Raw genomic sequence first — 17,500 nt, 5'->3', positions numbered from 1 at the left:
CACTGAACACTTCTGTTTTCTTGTGTAGTTTAGAACTGAAAACTAGAAAAAGTGATGTTTTACGGGATTGCCTCATTTTTCTATTTTTCCTTTTATTCTATTTTTTTTTTCTTCTTCTTAATCAGGTTCACTGGAACAATTGCTTCCAGAAAATTTAATATGTATATATATATATATATATATATATATATATATATATATAAACACATAATTCTAAGAAAACATATTCCCATACACCATATCACAAGCACCCGTTTCATCAGCCATTTTGCGACAAGGAAGGCCTAACACCAGGACACGGCATCGGGCCGGACTCACCTGCCTGAGATCCTTGGCGAGTGTGGCTGTCTCCTGAATGAGCCTCTGTTGCTCCTCGCGCTCCTTCTGCCAGTTGAGTTCGAGGCGAGTCCTGAGGCCCGGTACGCGCCTGCTTCCGCCTACCAGTAGACGGTCCTCCTCGTACTGGGGGAAGGCCAGGAGTTTTAGTTTTTTCAGCACTTGCACGGATACACGGCGTTGATATAGGCTTGTTTTCTTATGAATCAAATATCTGCCATAGGCGGATTCTCTATGGTTTTGTAAAGAAAAGAAGAGGAAGAGGAATATGAAGGAGAAAGATAAAAAGAAAGAGAGAGAGAAGGAAAAAGAAAAGAAAAAAGAAAAGGAAAAGAAAAATAAGAAAAAAAATAGAAAAAGGAAAAGAAAAGAAAAAAAAAGTTATAAAGAGAAAAATAAAAATAGAATGAAAGAAAAAGAGAAGCAGAAGAAAGAGCAGCTGGAATTAACGAACACAGAAGCCTCCCACCTCGTTGAGCTTCGTCTGCAGGTCGCACAGCTGGATCTCGAAGTTGGTCTTCTGGTCGACGAGCTCGTTCTTGATCTTGGTGCTCTCGAGGCGGGAGTCGGCCAGCTTGTCCTCGAGCTCCGTGATCTGTGACTGCAGTTCTTGGGTCTCGATCAGATGCTGTTGCGCCTGTGAGTAGGAGAGGCAGCGGCGCACGGAGGCGTTAGTATTGAAAGAAAAAGCTTTCAGGGTGAGAAGAGAAATTTGGAAAAAAGGGAAGAACTCTCAGCTAGGTTGTAACATGTGAAGTGAGGGCGGGACACGTTTATTGCAGGGGAAGCTTATCGAAATGACACTAGGGGTGGAAAGCTCCAACTATAGAGGTGCCCCGGAGAGAACCCAGGAAGGTTATTTGAATTCATGTTTTGTCGGTCTAAGGAATCTATGAGAATCCCACGGGGTATGTATGTATGTAATCAAAGAATATTGTTATGTGCACGTGACAGTTCTGGAGTGATTTACATTTTTTTTTTATTCCTGAGAATGAAACCTGACTAGAATGAACAGTTTATGGTGAGGTTAAAAACGAGTGTTATTTCAAAACCTTTAAAATCTGCAGTTGGAGCTTTTTTTCTTTCTTTTTTAATTTTTTGTCATAAAATGCAGCTATGCATTTTTGTTTATTTTTTTCCCGACATCCCATTAAGTGTACCGATACCTGAAGTTCTGATTAAAGCTTATGCTCAAGCTTCTCTATGTTATTGTTGACTCTAAAGATGACCTTAGGTTAAGTAAGATCATGAGCAGTTCAGGAGCTGCTGTTCTGATGATTAGTGTCACTAAGCAAAGTTGTTTAAGACTAAGCAGGGCTGTCAAGAGTACAAGGAGGTTCAACCTCGTTAGTGACACTTCATATGACACTTTACTGACACCGAAGCTCAGACAGGACAGCCGCCGAGAGCCACACGGGCGGGGCCACTCGGGCGTGGGCGCTCGGGCGGCCCGGCGGAGAGACGAGGCCAGGAAAGATCACTGGAACCTTTAGTGGCGGCGGCGAGAAGCGATTGCATGGCTATCTGAGTCAACTAACAAACAGCTTAAGTTCTAAAGGCAGAGTGCGAGGTTCAGTGCCTTCAAGTGTCTATGCCCAAGGGCCCATTCTGGTGCTGGTGACACACCCTCTGATAACTTGGATCAAAGATTGCCTAAGGTTATATATTGAAATTCCTGAGATAAATTTTGTGACATGTGTTTGATATATTCTCATCAAAGTCCTACAAATACATGACAAAACACATGAGTTGTTTCCTAATGGTGGAAATGACACAGACACTTGGTAGGCACATGACAGCACAGGGGGTCAAGTTTTGCCTTATGCTCGTTTGTGCATTTTTTTCTCTTTTTTTTTATCTTTACTTTTACCTTGAGGTCGGCCACACGCTGGACCGCCGCGATCTATGAGTAAAAGTTTGGTTACTGACCCTGAACTAACAAAGGTTTAAAGTGCTGACGAAATCCACAATGCTTTTAGTGAAAAAAAAAGAAAAAAGATTGGGAATAATATTTCCTCTCTGATCATATTACTCAAAGACTTTTAAGAGTTGTGGACTTCGCGAGACTTTCTTTACAACAGTCAAAATCTAGTGTTAAGTTTTCTCTTCCTTAAATATAGCAAATGGAAGAACCTACTATACCCCTACGGCAGCGAAAGCAAAGAAGCCATCACTTGTACAATACACTTTTTATCACTCTGTTATTGGGTCTGATCTAGAGATAAGACGAAGACGCATCTATCAAAGGATAAACTCGATAAACACAAGGAGCTAATCTGCCACAGAGAACTAAGAAATCTAACACTGAAAGGAGATACTTAAGGTGGATCTAACTTGGAGAGAAAGTGACTAAATAAATGTGTGGATTCTTAAGCTCTCGTTATAAGTAGACAAAAGGCACAAATTACTGAAGGAAGATAGAGGTTTGGAAGACTAAATAGAAAGTATGAAGAAGAAAAGAAAGACTATTGCAGACCCAGTAGAGACGATTATTTTGCCCCATGCATATATACCATCTGTTTATTTAAGACACACTACCTAACCACCTACTTCCAGGTACCACAGTCATAAGAACAACAGTATATAAGTACCCTCACTAAACTATTTCTTAAAATAACACAAGAGGGAATACAATCATCTTAGTTCTCCAGTTTGTGTAATTAGTAAGCTTATCCTCCATTAGCCTAGTTACAGTTATTTCAGTAGTATTACAAGATAATATATACAGTAGATCCAGAGCCTAAGGTCACCCAACATCTCTCTCAAACACAGTTGCAACCCTTTCGTAACCCTCCCCCCTCCCTTCCTCCCTTTGACTTCAACTTCCCCCTTTACCCAAACCTATAGACATGCTAAGAACACATAGATATGTAAATAGACATTAGGTAGGTAGGCAGGTAGGAAAAGAGAGAGAGAGAGGGAGAGAGGGAGAGGGTGAGGGTGAGGGTGAGGGTGAGGGTGAGGGTGAGGGTGAGGGTGAGGGAGAGTGAGAGGGAGAGGAAGAGGGAGTGGAAGAAGGGAAGAGAGGGAGAGAGAGAGAGAGAGACAGAGAGAGAAAGAGAGAGAGAGAGTGAGAGAGAGAGTGAGAGTGAGAGAGAGAGAGAGTGAGAGAGAAAGAGAGAGGTGAGGGGGGAGTGAGCATAAGAGAGGGAGGGAGGGAAATAAGAGCAGAGGAAGAGAAGTGACAGAGATAGAGAAAATAAACGAAAAGGAAAGAGAAAGACAGGCAGACAGACAGACAGATAAACATAGTGATCAGACACACACAAACCAACAAAACAGATCTAATAAACAAGTCCAACAGTGTCCCCTCAACAGCACTACCAAAACCCCAAAACAAAACTAAAACTAAAACAAAACTAAACTAAACTAAAAAATAAATAAATAAATAAATAAATAAGTAAATAAATAAATAAAAATAGATATATAAAATAATTAGATAAATAAATAAATAAACATAAATAACATAATCGACCCCCCTCCCCACCCCCAACCTACACCCCCCAGAAAAAGAAAAAAATATATATGTACATAAATAAAATAACACAAATCGAATCTTTGAACATCACCTCCGTTGCGTTGTCAGCCCGCGAGGTCCTGTAAGTGACGTTCCCCTTGAGTTCGGCGATGTTCCTCTGCGCTCCGTCCAGCATCTCCTTGTAAGTGTCTCTCTCCCTCCTGTACTTGGTCATGTGCTGCGTCAGGGTGGACACTTCCTCGGTCATGGCCTTGAGCTTCGAGTCGTACTTCATCTTGATCTTCGTCAGCTCGGTCTTGTAGTTCTTCTCCGAGGCTGAGAGTCTGAGGAGATGGGTGAGGGTTGGAGAAAAAAAGGGAGTTCGTTATATCTGATTAATGAATTGTTTATTCGTTATTCACTTATTTAGTCATTTTGTTTATTTATTCATTTGCTTATCAGTTTATCGATGTTTCTCTTTATCTATTAATTAATTTATTCAATTATTATTTATTTTTCAATATATCTTCTTATCTTTTTATTTATGTGTATATTTATTCAATTATTCACTTATTCGTTGATTTATTCATTTATTTGCTTATTTACTTATTTAAGTAGTTTTATCTATTCATTAATTATTTGTTCTTCTTTCAAGTTTTCGTAGATATTTTGTGGGAATGTGAGTTATTTCAGAATTGGATGCTTTCCCTCTGTTATTTTAGCTACGGTTTTGAAGGAAATATTTTATACATCAGTTGATTCTAATTAATCATCAAACTTTCAAATCATACTGCTTAGTTAATTAGTTGGCTGACTGCCAGTGAATGAATGAATGACTGAATCAATTAATCAGTCAGTTAAGGACTTTCGCAGTTGACTGGTTGGCCTGGAGTAAAGTGTTTGAAACTGGGTTGGAATTACATGCAATGGAAAGGACTACATTGGACTGGACTAAGCTTACGTGAAATGAACTGGCTAAGCTAAAACAGAACAGGTCTAAACTAATTGAATAGCTAAATGGATCACCGAATAAATGGCTTACTAAAAGAAAGAACTAAAAACATAACATTAATGAAACAAAAATACATAAACGTCCTGGAAAAATTCACAACGAAAAAAAGATAAACAAAACAAGACTTTCCTACAACGACAAACGCCGACTCGATCTCTCACCTCGATCTCAGTTCTCTGATGGTGGTGTCGAAGGACGTCTTGTCCGCCGTGCTCAGCGAGTTCGTCCGCCTCTCGTTCAGCTCGTTCAGCTTCTCCAAGTCGTCCACTTTCCGCCGAAGCTCCTCAGACTGTGCGGAGGAAAAGGTAAGAGTGATATATATATATATATATATATATATATATATATATATATATATATATATAAATGTATATATATACATATACATATACATATACATATACATATACATCTGTGTGTGTATGTGTGTGTGTGTGTGTGTGTGTGTGTGTGTGTGTGCGTGCGTGCGTATAATGTATATACATATGTATATATGTACACACACACACACACACACACACACACACACATACATATATACATATATGTTCATATATGTATATATATATACATACATGTATGTATAAGTGCATATATATATATGTGGGTGTGTATGTATGCGTATATGTGTGCATGTATATATATATATATATATATATATATATATATATATGCATATATATATATATATATGCATATATATGTATGTATATATATATATATATATATATATATATATATATATATATATATTGAGCCCTCCTAAAAATATTATATCCCCGACGAGAAAGGATGCGATCAGCTAATAACCCCCAGGGTTATTACAGAAGAATGTAACATCCAAAAAATCGAACGTATGTTTCGTATACTATTTGGCTGGAATAGTTTTAAAGCATCTTTTGTTTAAAATTTTACAGATAAAATTCATCCCTCGCCCCAGCGGTATACTTCAATGTCCTTCGGGTTCTATAAAAGTTATCTACATGTAAAATATGAATCAAAATTCATACTTATATACGATAACCTTCGTCAAGAAAAAAAAAAATAATAATAAAAAAAAAAAAAAAAAAAAATCCCCACCTCTCTCCTGTAGAAGGACGCCTGGTCTTTGACGCCGTCGACGTCGCGCCTTAGTTTCTCGATCTGCTGGTTCTTGTCCTCGATGATGTCCTTGAGTCGCTTCTTCTCCGAGTACGACGTCGGGTCGATGGACACCTTGTTGAGGCGATTCTCCAGGTCTTTAAGTTGCTCCTGCGAGACAAGGGGGGGGGGGGGGGGCGATGATATAGGATAATCTGCTGTTGCATTTCTTGTTTTTTGTCTGGTTATTATTGCTTTTTCTTGTTCTCTTTTGTTTTGTGTATTAATCGTATCATTACTGTATTGGTTTTCTTTTTTCTCTCTCTTGCTCTGTGTTTTTATTTGTTCCGTTTATTTGTTCTTATTTTACCTATTTACTTATATACTATCTTAACAGGCTTCCAATTACAACATTTTCTGAGTAGTGAGAGGCGGTGATATTCATAGCAACATTGCATAATGATAATACTTTACAGAATAATATCCATGGCAACAAAAAAATCAAAGATCTATTTAGTTTCATATACAGTTTTTCACAGATATGTATGCTTATATAAAATTCGATGCATAGATTATCTGACTATTGGACCAATGGACGCACATGTATATAAATCATTAAATCAGCACGGAAATGAAATATAATACTGCCAATCATATCAGCAGACAAGACGGATCATATTGTTTTCTCACGATCCGCATTGATTTTTTTTTTTTTTTTTTTTTTTTTTTTTTTTTTTTTTTTTTTTTTTTTTTTTTTATCAGAGCTTTCCTTAATATTCTCACCTGCATGTCGAGCTTCTCCTTGATCCAAGTGTCTTGTCTTATGTTGTAGGTTTCCCGCAACGTCTTCAGTTCGATCTCTATCGTGTCATGGTCCTTCTTGAGGGCTTGGTAGTCATCCTCAATGCCGACCGTCATCTAGGAAAGGATTAAAATAAGGTATGAGTGTTTTTCGAGGTTCAGTAGCGGTCGATCTCGGTGAAACATGGCTGGTTTCCTTCCCCAGGCGATGGGAAAAAGTGTACCTTCCATGAAACCACCCGTGGCGTGTGGGTACATTGAGCGATGGCTTAAAGTTTGGTGAATTTCTTTTTTTCCGTTTCTGTTTCCTTCGTTTTTTCCTTAAACATATGCTTTGCTCAAACATATACTAAGGCACACTTGAATATTTTCAGGATGAAGTGATATAGAATAAGTAGCGCAAATACAAAAAATAAAATCCGTGTTACTTCCTCCTTCACGGTTCCTCACCTGAGCCTTCTGCACGACGTAGTCTTCCTCCAAGAGGTCGTATTTGCTCTGGAGTTCTTCACGTCCCTCTTTTTCCTTCTTCATCTGTTTTTCCAGTTCTGAGGGATAGGAAGCACTGGTCAGTCCATGAATCAAAATATGAAAAAAAGAAAATATCCTTCACATTCTTCGTAGATATATCTCGGGTCTTTGGAAGAAAGCAAGTTTCGAGCCAAGAAAAAAAAAAAAAATAGAAAAAAAAATCCCCATAAAACATAAAGCCGTAATAAGAATCAATAAATGAGTACGAAGAAATATAAAATTGATAACACTTTATGCCTGTCTCTTTCGGTCTCATTTCCCCATAAATCGACCCTCCCCCCACGTACACACACACAAAAAAAAAAAATCTCGAGTGGAACAAGCAGAAGAACAGAGAACGAGAACACGAGAACGAGGACACGAGAACGAGGACACGAGAGAACATTCGGAGAACTCGCCTTTGATCTTCTCGTCATACTCCTTCTTCACGTTCTCCAGCTCGGTCTTCAGTTTCTTAGCTTCGGTCTCGGACTTTCTTGCAGCATAGCCAACAACTGAGCTGCCCCTCTCCGAGTCCTTCTCCAGCCTCTCGCGCCGCTTCTGCTCCGACTGCGCGAGGGAAGAGGGAAGGTTAAGGGCTGGTCTTCATTGTAGTTGTTGTTTTATGGGTGGGTGTGGTTGTGGTGGTTGTGGTTGTGGTGGTCGTGGTTGTGTTGGTGGTGGTGGTGGTGGGGGTGGGGGTGGGGGGGGGGGGGTGGGGGTGGGGGTGGTGGTGATGGTCGTGGTGGTGGTGGTGATGGTGGTGGGGTGGTGGTGGTGGTGTTATCACTGTTGTTGTTATTTTTACTGATTGTGTTGCTGTTGTGGTGGTAGTTAGTGTTGTATTGTTGGTGGTGGTGTTCATTGTGTTGTTGTTGCTTTTGCTGTTGTTGATTCAATGCTTATATCATCATTTGCAATGTCACTATATCTATTCATAACAAACTAATTCTATATATCATACGTGGTTTTCCAAAATGAACAGGCTGAAAAGGAACCAGCGGGTTGTACTGTTCATTTAAATATTTAATTTTATTTGTACAGTAAAAACAAAAAAACATAATATTATCAGTATCACTAATATTACCAATGCTGATGATAATAAATTTGATGATAATAATAGAAGTAACGGTAATAATAATAATTACAACAATTATGATGATAACAGAAAAAAACAATAGTGATAATGAAAACATTTATATTTTAAAAATAATAATACCATTATTATCATCAGTATCATCAGCATTATTGGTACTGTTATTATCACTATTACTATAAGCACCATTATAATTTATAGTTATTATCTCTATTACTATAAGCACCATTATTATTTATAGTTATTATGACTATTACTATAAGGACCATTATCATTTATAGTTATTATCTCTATTACTATAAGCACCATTATTATTTATAGTTATTATGACTATTACTATAAGGACCATTATCATTTATAGTTATTATCTCTATTACTATAAGCACCATTATTATTTATAGTTATTATCACTATTACTATAAGCACCATTATTATTTATAGTTATTATCTCTATTACTATAAGCACCATTATCCTTTATAGTTATTATCACTATTACTATAAGCACCGTTAATATCTATAGTTATTATGACTATTACTATAAGCACCATTATCCTTTATAGTTATTATCACTATTACTATAAGCACCGTTAATATTTATAGTTATTATGACTATTACTATAAGCACCATTATCATTTATAGTTATCATCCCTATTGGCAATAACAAAAACAAACGCTCCCTCGCCCTCACCTTCAGCTCACTCTCCAGGGTGGTCATGCGGATCTCAAGGTCCTCCTTCTCCTTCCGCAAGTTCTCCATGTCTCGCTTTTGTTTGTAGTTTACGTTCTCCTTTGACTTCTCGAGCTGCAGGGGAAGAAGAGAGGATAAAGATGAGGTTATATAAGAGGTGATAAAGATGTGTAATGATTGATAAGCGAGGTTTTAGTTATTACTAATGTCAAGGTAAATTAGACTTATTTGTGGATCTTATTTTTCTGTTCTCATTCTTTTTTTCTGTTTTCATATATTTTAGATTTTGAATTTAAATGTTGATAGATTTTAGATTTTTTTTCTCCCCTATTTACATATATTCTTTTTATAAAACTCAAAGGGACAGTGAGTTTTCTTGTATTTTATCTTATTCACGTTATAATATCACTACAGGACCGTTCTGCAAGATCTTTGAAAGGAGAGGGTAATTTCTTTTTATTTTCATAACGAAAGGAGGGGTAAAAGAATCATAACGACGATGAAGAGGAGGAGGGAAGTGGTGATGAAGATAAAGATGATGAGGAGGATAAGGATGATAATGCTAAAAAGGTGGTAGTTATAAGAAAAACACTGAAACGAGAGAGAAAAGAATCAAAAGAGGAGTAGGGAGAGGAGAATTGAACCCACCTTATTGACAGCATCCTTCAGCTCATCGACCTCGCGTGACAATCCCTCCTTGTCCGCCTTCAGCCTCTTGATCTCGTCAGCATCCTTCTTCTTGGTCGCCGAGACGTCTTCCGTGCGTCTCTTCTCATCCTCCATCATGGTTTCCTTAAAGAGAAACGGGGATGAAGTGACGTCATGAGACTAGATAGGTGACGTCATCTGAATAAGTGAGGCCATTTGATTGGGATGACGTCATCAGAGTGAAAAGGGGACGTCATTAGTGAAATGGTGACGTCATCTTAATGAGAAGGGGACGTCAGATCAATAAAATTAATAACTTCATGTGACTGATAAGGTGATGTCACGTCATATAACTGACTAAAGACACACCATGTGGTATAAAGTGACGTCATGATAACTGATACTGAATCTGAATGCACCGTTGATCCTTGTAAGCAGAACTTGATCAATGCAAAACCCTTACTGAACAATAGCTACTCCAGCTGAGGAAGACATGAAAAGGGGATGGAGTTTAATAGACTTTCCTTTCCTGTTTATTTCATGAGAGAGGCAGGTGCTCGTCATCGAACTATCATTATCCTTAACTATATCGCATTTCTTCCCTGATTCAAACCCAAATCAGTGGCCATTTTCAGTAAGAATAAGTAACAATATCCACCCTGTGCACCATATCCCGTATAATGACGTAACCAATTTCATAGTCACGCAATACCCAGGACCTGCGTTTCAGTCCATACCGTGACGCGAACACCACACCAAATCCCAAATCCTGGGGCCATACAGTGACATGGCCAGTCCCCCTCAAGGCCACACGCTCACCATCTGGTCGCGCGATTTCTTGGCCGTGCGGAGCTCCCTCTCCGCCTTCTCCTTGGTCTTTTTGGCCTCCGTGATCTCCTTCTTCAGGTCCTCCCGCTCCCTCAGCCAAGACATGGTCATTTCCTTCTGGCGTTCTTCGGCCGCGGTCAGGCTGTTCTTCTCTTCCTCCAGCTACAGAAAGCCACAGACAGCCAGAGCAACGGGAAGACAGCCGCCGGAAAGGCCGACAGTCAAAAGATGAAAGGGAAAAAGGGAGGAGAGAAAGTGTTAGGTAGAAACGGCAGCTTACATTCAATTGTTTACTCTAGAGAGAACGAGCGAGAGAGAACAAAATAAACATTGATCGTTAGCTATTTAATGACCACTCGGTCTTTTATGAAACATTTAAGCATATTGACATCAATATACACGACAAAACAAAGAGCAATGGTGTGTTGCCATGCATACGTATTGTTATTCCGTTATATGATTATTTGTTTTTTTATAAGATTACAATAGATTATTAGCACCAGAATGAAATGCTGTTAGTCACCTTTCTAATTGATATCAGCCTAATACTGATTTCCTAACAAAGAATGTAATGTAACATAATGAAAAGGTAAACAGTATTAATACGAGTAACAATTTGCAACACAAAAACAGAGACATCAAACAGGCTATGGTATAGGTTAGTCTTTATTGACAAAACAGTATAAATCATAGAGTAATCCCAGACTAACAAACAAACACAAGGCATTATCCCACATAATTTTAACAAACGAAGAAATAAGGAAGACAAACGAGCAAGTAAAAGAAAGGAGCAGAAGAGCTGATAAACGACAAAAGGAGCAGGAGAATGGAAAACAAATGGACGGGGCTTCGCTACCTTTGACTCGAGCTGTTCCAACACGTATTTCGATTTCCTCTCCGCCTTCTCCGCGAGTCTGAGGTTCTCCTCCGCTTCCTTGAGCTTCTTCTCCAGCACCTCCGTCGTCTGCTGCGCCGTCGACAGCTGCAGGGAGAGCGGGGCTAATGAGAAGGATGTGCGCGGGTGTGTAAGTGTGTGTGTGTGCGTGTGTGTGTGCGGTGTGTGTGTGTGTGTGTGTGTGTGTGTGTGTGTGTGTGTGTGTGTGTGTGTGTGTGTGTGTATACATATACATATATACATATATATAAATAGATAAAAACAAATAGACAAATATTGACACATGCACACACATCCACGTGAATAAACAATTTCTTAAGCACAGACAGACACGTTTAAACATAGATATAAATACCGACAAAAGAAGAAAAAAAAAAAAAAAGACTAAACAGCCCGCCCTTGAACCTGTTTCTCGAGCCACTACCTCTTTCTGGAGTCTGTGCTTCTCGGACTGGGCGGACCGGAGCTCCTCGAAGCCGACCGTCTTGCCGTCCCCGACCTTGGTCTTGAGGTCGTCGTAGCGCTCCTTCTCCTTGGCCACTTCCTTCTTGAGGGACTCGACCTTCTCCTCGTAGCGTCTGATGTCATCCTCGCTTGTTGTTCTTCCTGCGGAGGAGAGGAGGGTGATGTGGTGGGTGGATGCGCTCTCTCTATATATATCTATCTGTCTATCTATCTATTTCGCTCTCGCTCTCTCTCTCTCTCTCTCTCTCTCTCTCTCTCTCGCTCTCTCTCACCCCTCTCTCTCTCTCTCTCTCTCTCTCGCTCTCTCTCTCTCTCTCTCTCTCTCTCTCTCTCTCTCTCTCTCTCGCTCTCTCTCACCCCTCTCTCTCTCTCTCTCTCTCTCTCTCTCTCTCTCTCTCTCTCTCTCTCTCTCTCTCTTTAGTTATTATATCTATTTTCATTATATTTTACGGTTTGGTTCTTTCATTGTATCTCTCTACTCTCTCTTTCTCTAATCTCCTCTCTCTCTCTATCTATCTATCTCTATATCTATATCTATCTATCTATCTTTCTTTCTTTTTATGTCTACCTATCTTTATGTTTATCTCTGTCTCTCATCCCTTATTATCTATCATTCTAATCTATCTACCTACGTCAAAAAAGAAACACTAGTGATTATTCCTCTCCTAATCTTTATTCTTGTTCTCCCTTTTCTCCCCCGTCCCTCTGCCTTTGCTTTATTACCTCTTTGCTTTCTCCTCCCATCCCTTTGTCCCCTTTTTACTCTTTCCTCTTTCGCTTTCATCTTCGCCATCCTTTCAGCTGCTTTGACTACCCCCTCCAATACCCCCTCCCTCCCATGCACCCCCCCCCCCCATCCCCATCCTCCCTCTCCCTCCTTTCACTCTTCTTGTAAGATAACATATCATTCAGACACATGCACACCTCATGAAGATAAACAACGCTCTCGCTGCCCTCATTGCTTTCCCTTTCTCTCTTTCGTTTTAAGACTGAAAAGAGGATGTTCATACTTGTAAAGGAGGGAAAACATTAGAAGCTCTCGCTCTTTCTTCCGTGCCTACACATACATACACATGTGCACGGTCAGTCGGTTTCATTCTGTTTCTCGCTTTCACTTGCACTCTCTCTCTCTCTCGCTCTCTCTCTCTCTCGCTCTCTCTCTCTCTCGCTCTCTCTCTCTCTCTCGCTCTCTCTCTCTCTCGCTCTCTCTCTCTCTCCTCTCTCTCTCTATATATATCTATCTGTCTATCTATCTATCTTTCTTTCTTTTTATGTCTACCTATCTTTATGTTTATCTCTGTCTCTCATCCCTTATTATCTATCATTCTAATCTATCTACCTACGTCAAAAAAGAAACACTAATGATTATTCCTCTCCTAATCTTTATTCTTGTTCTCCCTTTTTCTCCCCCGTCCCTCTGCCTTTGCTTTATTACCTCTTTGCTTTCTCCTCCATCCTTTGTCCCCTTTTTACTCTTTCCTCTTTCGCTTTCATCTTCGCCATCCTTTCAGCTGCTTTGACTACCCCCTCCAATACCCCCTCCCTCCCATGCACCCCCCCCCCATCCCCATCCTCCCTCTCCCTCCTTTCACTCTTCTTGTAAGATAACATATCATTCAGACACATGCACACCTCATGAAGATAAACAACGCTCTCGCTGCCCTCATTGCTTTCCCTTTCTCTCTTTCGTTTTAAGACTGAAAAGAGGATGTTCATACTTGTAAAGGAGGGAAAACATTAGAAGCTCTCGCTCTTTCTTCCGTGCCTACACATACATACACATGTGCACGTCAGTAATCGGTTTCATTCTGTTTCTCGCTTTCACTTGCACTCTCTCTCTCTCTCTCTCGCTCTCTCTCTCTCTCGCTCTCTCTCTCTCTCGCTCTCTCTCTCTCTCGCTCTCTCTCTCTCTCGCTCTCTCTCTCTCTCGCTCTCTCTCTCTCTCGCTCTCTCTCTCTCTCGCTCTCTCTCTCTCTCCTCTCTCAGGTTTATCAATACGGAAACACATTAAGTCAGGATATTAAAATGATTTTCAGCGTTAGGCAGCAAATAAAGGTGAAATTAGGAAATTAAATCAGAAAATAATATATATAAAATTATTAAAAAAAAAAAAAGATACTAAGCCCACCAGCGACGGAAGGAAATGAAGGGAACCCACGAGAATATACGGTAAAGATCTGTTCGTATGATATTCGTGTGTGTGTGTGTAGATAGATAAATATATATAAATAGATAGATAGTTATTGATATTGATTTGAATTTATATATAAACAGATGATGAGATATACTAAATATATGAATATTTGATTTGTAAAACAACGTGAGTGATAGATGTCAATAAAAAAACAACATCAGAACACACCCATAACTGAGGAACCATTGAGGAAACACTTCAGATGCATTTTGTAAATGTATCAGGATTAAGACTCTTGGGAACATTATTAAAAAAGCACTTTATAAGCATTTCATTCACGTATCAAAACAAGGAATAAATAAGGGTGTTGAAGGGAGCAAGGGGACTCCACTGGCCCTGAAACAGCCAGAAAAGCTAGCAGCCATCACATAGACAATAAGGGTTGGCAGCCCTCACATAAGCGGTAAGTTTGGTTGGCGGTCCTTACATAGCCAGTAATGTTAGCAACCCTCATATAGACGATAAGGTTGAAAGCCATATGTCTTTGGTGGGTTGGAGGCGCACCTTGTTCTCGTCACAAGAGGTGGTCATCGTGCTAAAAGTCACATAGAAAGCCACTTTTTCGAGTGATACAGTATATTGAACGAATGTTAGATACAAAGAACGTTTGTGGTTGTTTTTCAGACCACAGAGGAAACGTTGGCAACTCTGCCTTTTCTGTATTCTTCGTTTTAATATGATGTATTTCAGTAATGTGAGCATTTCTCGCGATAACGGGTGAAACGATGTTTGTTATAACCCTACGTGCTTTGGATTTCAGTTAAAGTACCCTTATTCATGTGTAATGTGAAAATCAATGTAGTTTTGTTGTTCGCAGTACCTGATGTGTTGTTGGCTAAGTTATAAAAGAGTTCAGATACAGACAGAATTTAAATTATGTTCTCGTGCAAGTTGCATTTTCTCCCCTGTTGGGTCGGTCAGTTTCTTTAACAAAACGAGACAGGAGATCTAGACATTTCTCTCCGCTAAAAAAAGGTGGCAAAAGCAACCATTTTGAAACCCGTGCGTGAACTAAGACAGCTGCTCGACATCTGCACATAAGTCTACCACGCCTTGAGATCACTACGGCACGCCCCGAGACTAAACAGACTTACCACATTCGCGATTCAGTTCGTCTACCATTTGTCTTAGGGCTGATTTGGGCGTGTATTCCGAGGCCCTCTTATACGCTCTTTCCTCTGAGTTCAGTACCTCAACGACTTTCTGCTCAATCTCCTTATAACCTTTCATCTGCTCCTCCATTTTCTCCCTCTCTCCCTCGAGCTCCCTCACTCTACGTCTCTGCTGCCGGGTCTCGGCTTCCTTGGCGTCGGCTTTGTCTTTGAGGAACTTGCAGTGCGATTTTAGGTTCTCGTTCTCGGCAAAGAGCAGGTGGCACATTTCGCCATCGACGGCGTTATTCGGATCTCGTTTCCTTTGCGTCATTTCCTCTAAGACTTGTTTCTCAATTTCCATGAACTTAAGTTTCACATTGAGCGTGGCTGTTGGTAGATAAGATAGGCAGGTTAGGGACACGGTGCCGCTCATGAGATAAGGGAGGGAGAGGGGGCTTGTCACACACCAAGTGAGAGATGGTAGTAAAAATAATAAAATAATATATAGAACTGCAACTCATCATAAACGAAAAGAGGTTAGAATACCGGGAACAAAATGGGTCAAGAGAGGAATCATGGTAGGCAAAAAATATAAGTCGATTTAGAAATTAAAGAAATTAACGAATTTAATCATATTAAACGCAAAATTAGGACAGGGGGCATTGATGAATAACCAGTGAGGAAGCATTATCAAAGGGTCTAATCGGGTTGTGTGATCTGCATGCTCAAGAGCCGGCTCGGAGGCATATGAAGGAGGGGGGAGGGGGTCACGATAAACTTACCGCACTCGGTCTCTAATTCGTCAACCCATTTTACTAGAGTGGACTTGGGCGTCAGGTCTCTGGGTTTCTTGGGAGTCCGGTCTTTGTAAGCCGAAGCGTTTTTCATGTCATCGCACTCTTTTCGCACCTTATCGTACTGTTCTTGTAAGCTATCGACTTTCTTTTTCAGATCCCCGATTGCATTATCTTTCTCTTTCACTTCGTCCATGAGCTTCTTGCTAGCGACGCCTCCAGCCTCCCCGGCCTTACCCTCGAGCTCGCCTCCGGCCACTGCGGCGTTCACTTGGGCGTCCTTCAGCTTGGTGGTCGCCTCCTTCAACTTCTTCTCCAGACGCCGCACCTTGTCCTCCATCACCTGTGGGAGTGGGGTCGTTATTTTGGAAAGAGGGCGGGTAGCCTTTAAAAGCAAAGCAGGCACAGTGATGTAGAAAAAAATACTAGATTTCTCAAGTAGTAATAAATGATATGGATGACGGTCACTTTTGATTTCACTGTCTGATAAGGAGTCGCGTCGAAACGTCACAGTTTATTTTTGTTTTATTATCAGTTGTTAAAAGTATTCTTTCCATTTTAGTACAAATCGTCTGTGTGTACTTTATCTCAGTAAAGACAAAGAAAATGACAACACTGATAGCAGCAATAACAAAAGGCGACCCAGACGGTTATCCAAAAGACTCGCCTGTCTCTCGATGTAGCTTGTCTCGCCGCCCGTCAGAGGGAGACGCTTCACGGCCTTCAGCTGCAGTCTCTTGTTTTCATCACTCAGCTTCTCGTTTTCTGTTTCCGTTTGTTCGACTCTTGTCTTGAGGATTTCCATTTCCTTCTCCAGTTTCTTGATGTCGAGAGGCACGTCAGCCTGAGAGAGATGTCAGGGAGGTTAGGTTTAGGGTTGGAAATGTATTAAACTTTGATATGTATGCGGTAGTGTTATTGAAATGATAATAATGATAATTATATAATTACTATAAATCATTGCCAGAAAAAATAAACGAATAAAACCAGTTTACAAGACTTTATTAGAGGAGTCTCATATTTTTATTTATTTGTTTGTTATTGTCACCTTTTCTCTCTGCTATAAAAAAAAAAAAAAAAAAAAAAAAAAAAAAAAAAAAAAAAAAATATTGATAAAGGCCAAAATACAGCGCAAACCAACAAAAACGAAATGAACATCAGTGAAAAGCTGTTAATGTGAGTATTTAAACTGCTTTTGATAATTATTCAACATAATTACTCGATGAAAAAAATGCATGAAAAGATAGAATAAAATATACATTACTAAATTTACATCCCGTTTCCAAAACATTTTGCACTTCAGTTGATCAAAGCTACTGCACTCTAAAATAAACCGGAAAGCGGTTTATAGAAGAAGAAAAAGAGGCTGTATTCAAAAATCCACGCGCCCACGAATATCAAATAGGATTTATTCACGGGCTGAGACCTACTACCTTTCTGGATTTGGAGTCGGTGGTGGAGAGGACTTCTTTGATGTTCTTCTGAAGGCGCTCGTTCTCGCTCTCCAGATCCTCCACCTTTCGTCTCAAAACAGCGGCTTCCTGCTCGTTCAGCTCCAGTTGAATCTGCAAGATGCACGCGCGGGGAATGTAATGATTAT

General features: G+C 39.9%; 1 protein-coding gene across 1 annotated transcript in view; it reads right to left on the bottom strand.

Annotated features, from left to right (window-relative positions):
- Positions 1-17,500, bottom strand: part of LOC125031631 (trichohyalin-like) — a 127,254-nt gene that overhangs the window by 32,894 nt on the left and 76,860 nt on the right. Inside the window, exons 15-34 of the mRNA XM_047622515.1 lie at positions 17,334-17,465; positions 16,568-16,744; positions 15,889-16,243; positions 15,094-15,493; positions 14,833-14,847; positions 14,517-14,547; positions 11,778-11,996; positions 11,315-11,440; positions 10,450-10,620; positions 9,631-9,774; positions 8,983-9,096; positions 7,616-7,766; positions 7,137-7,234; positions 6,669-6,803; positions 5,886-6,056; positions 4,967-5,094; positions 3,906-4,137; positions 2,207-2,239; positions 806-973; positions 319-462 (exon numbers count right to left, since the gene is read on the bottom strand). Of these exons, the coding sequence (XP_047478471.1) occupies positions 319-462; positions 806-973; positions 2,207-2,239; positions 3,906-4,137; positions 4,967-5,094; positions 5,886-6,056; positions 6,669-6,803; positions 7,137-7,234; positions 7,616-7,766; positions 8,983-9,096; positions 9,631-9,774; positions 10,450-10,620; positions 11,315-11,440; positions 11,778-11,996; positions 14,517-14,547; positions 14,833-14,847; positions 15,094-15,493; positions 15,889-16,243; positions 16,568-16,744; positions 17,334-17,465 (3,144 nt within the window). The remainder of the gene's footprint in view (positions 1-318; positions 463-805; positions 974-2,206; positions 2,240-3,905; positions 4,138-4,966; positions 5,095-5,885; positions 6,057-6,668; positions 6,804-7,136; positions 7,235-7,615; positions 7,767-8,982; positions 9,097-9,630; positions 9,775-10,449; positions 10,621-11,314; positions 11,441-11,777; positions 11,997-14,516; positions 14,548-14,832; positions 14,848-15,093; positions 15,494-15,888; positions 16,244-16,567; positions 16,745-17,333; positions 17,466-17,500) is intronic.

Source organism: Penaeus chinensis, chromosome 13 (assembly GCF_019202785.1).
Source record: "Penaeus chinensis breed Huanghai No. 1 chromosome 13, ASM1920278v2, whole genome shotgun sequence".
NCBI lineage: Eukaryota > Metazoa > Arthropoda > Malacostraca > Decapoda > Penaeidae > Penaeus > Penaeus chinensis.
Note: the sequence above shows the minus strand (reverse complement) of the source record. Positions and strands in the feature narration are given on the sequence as shown.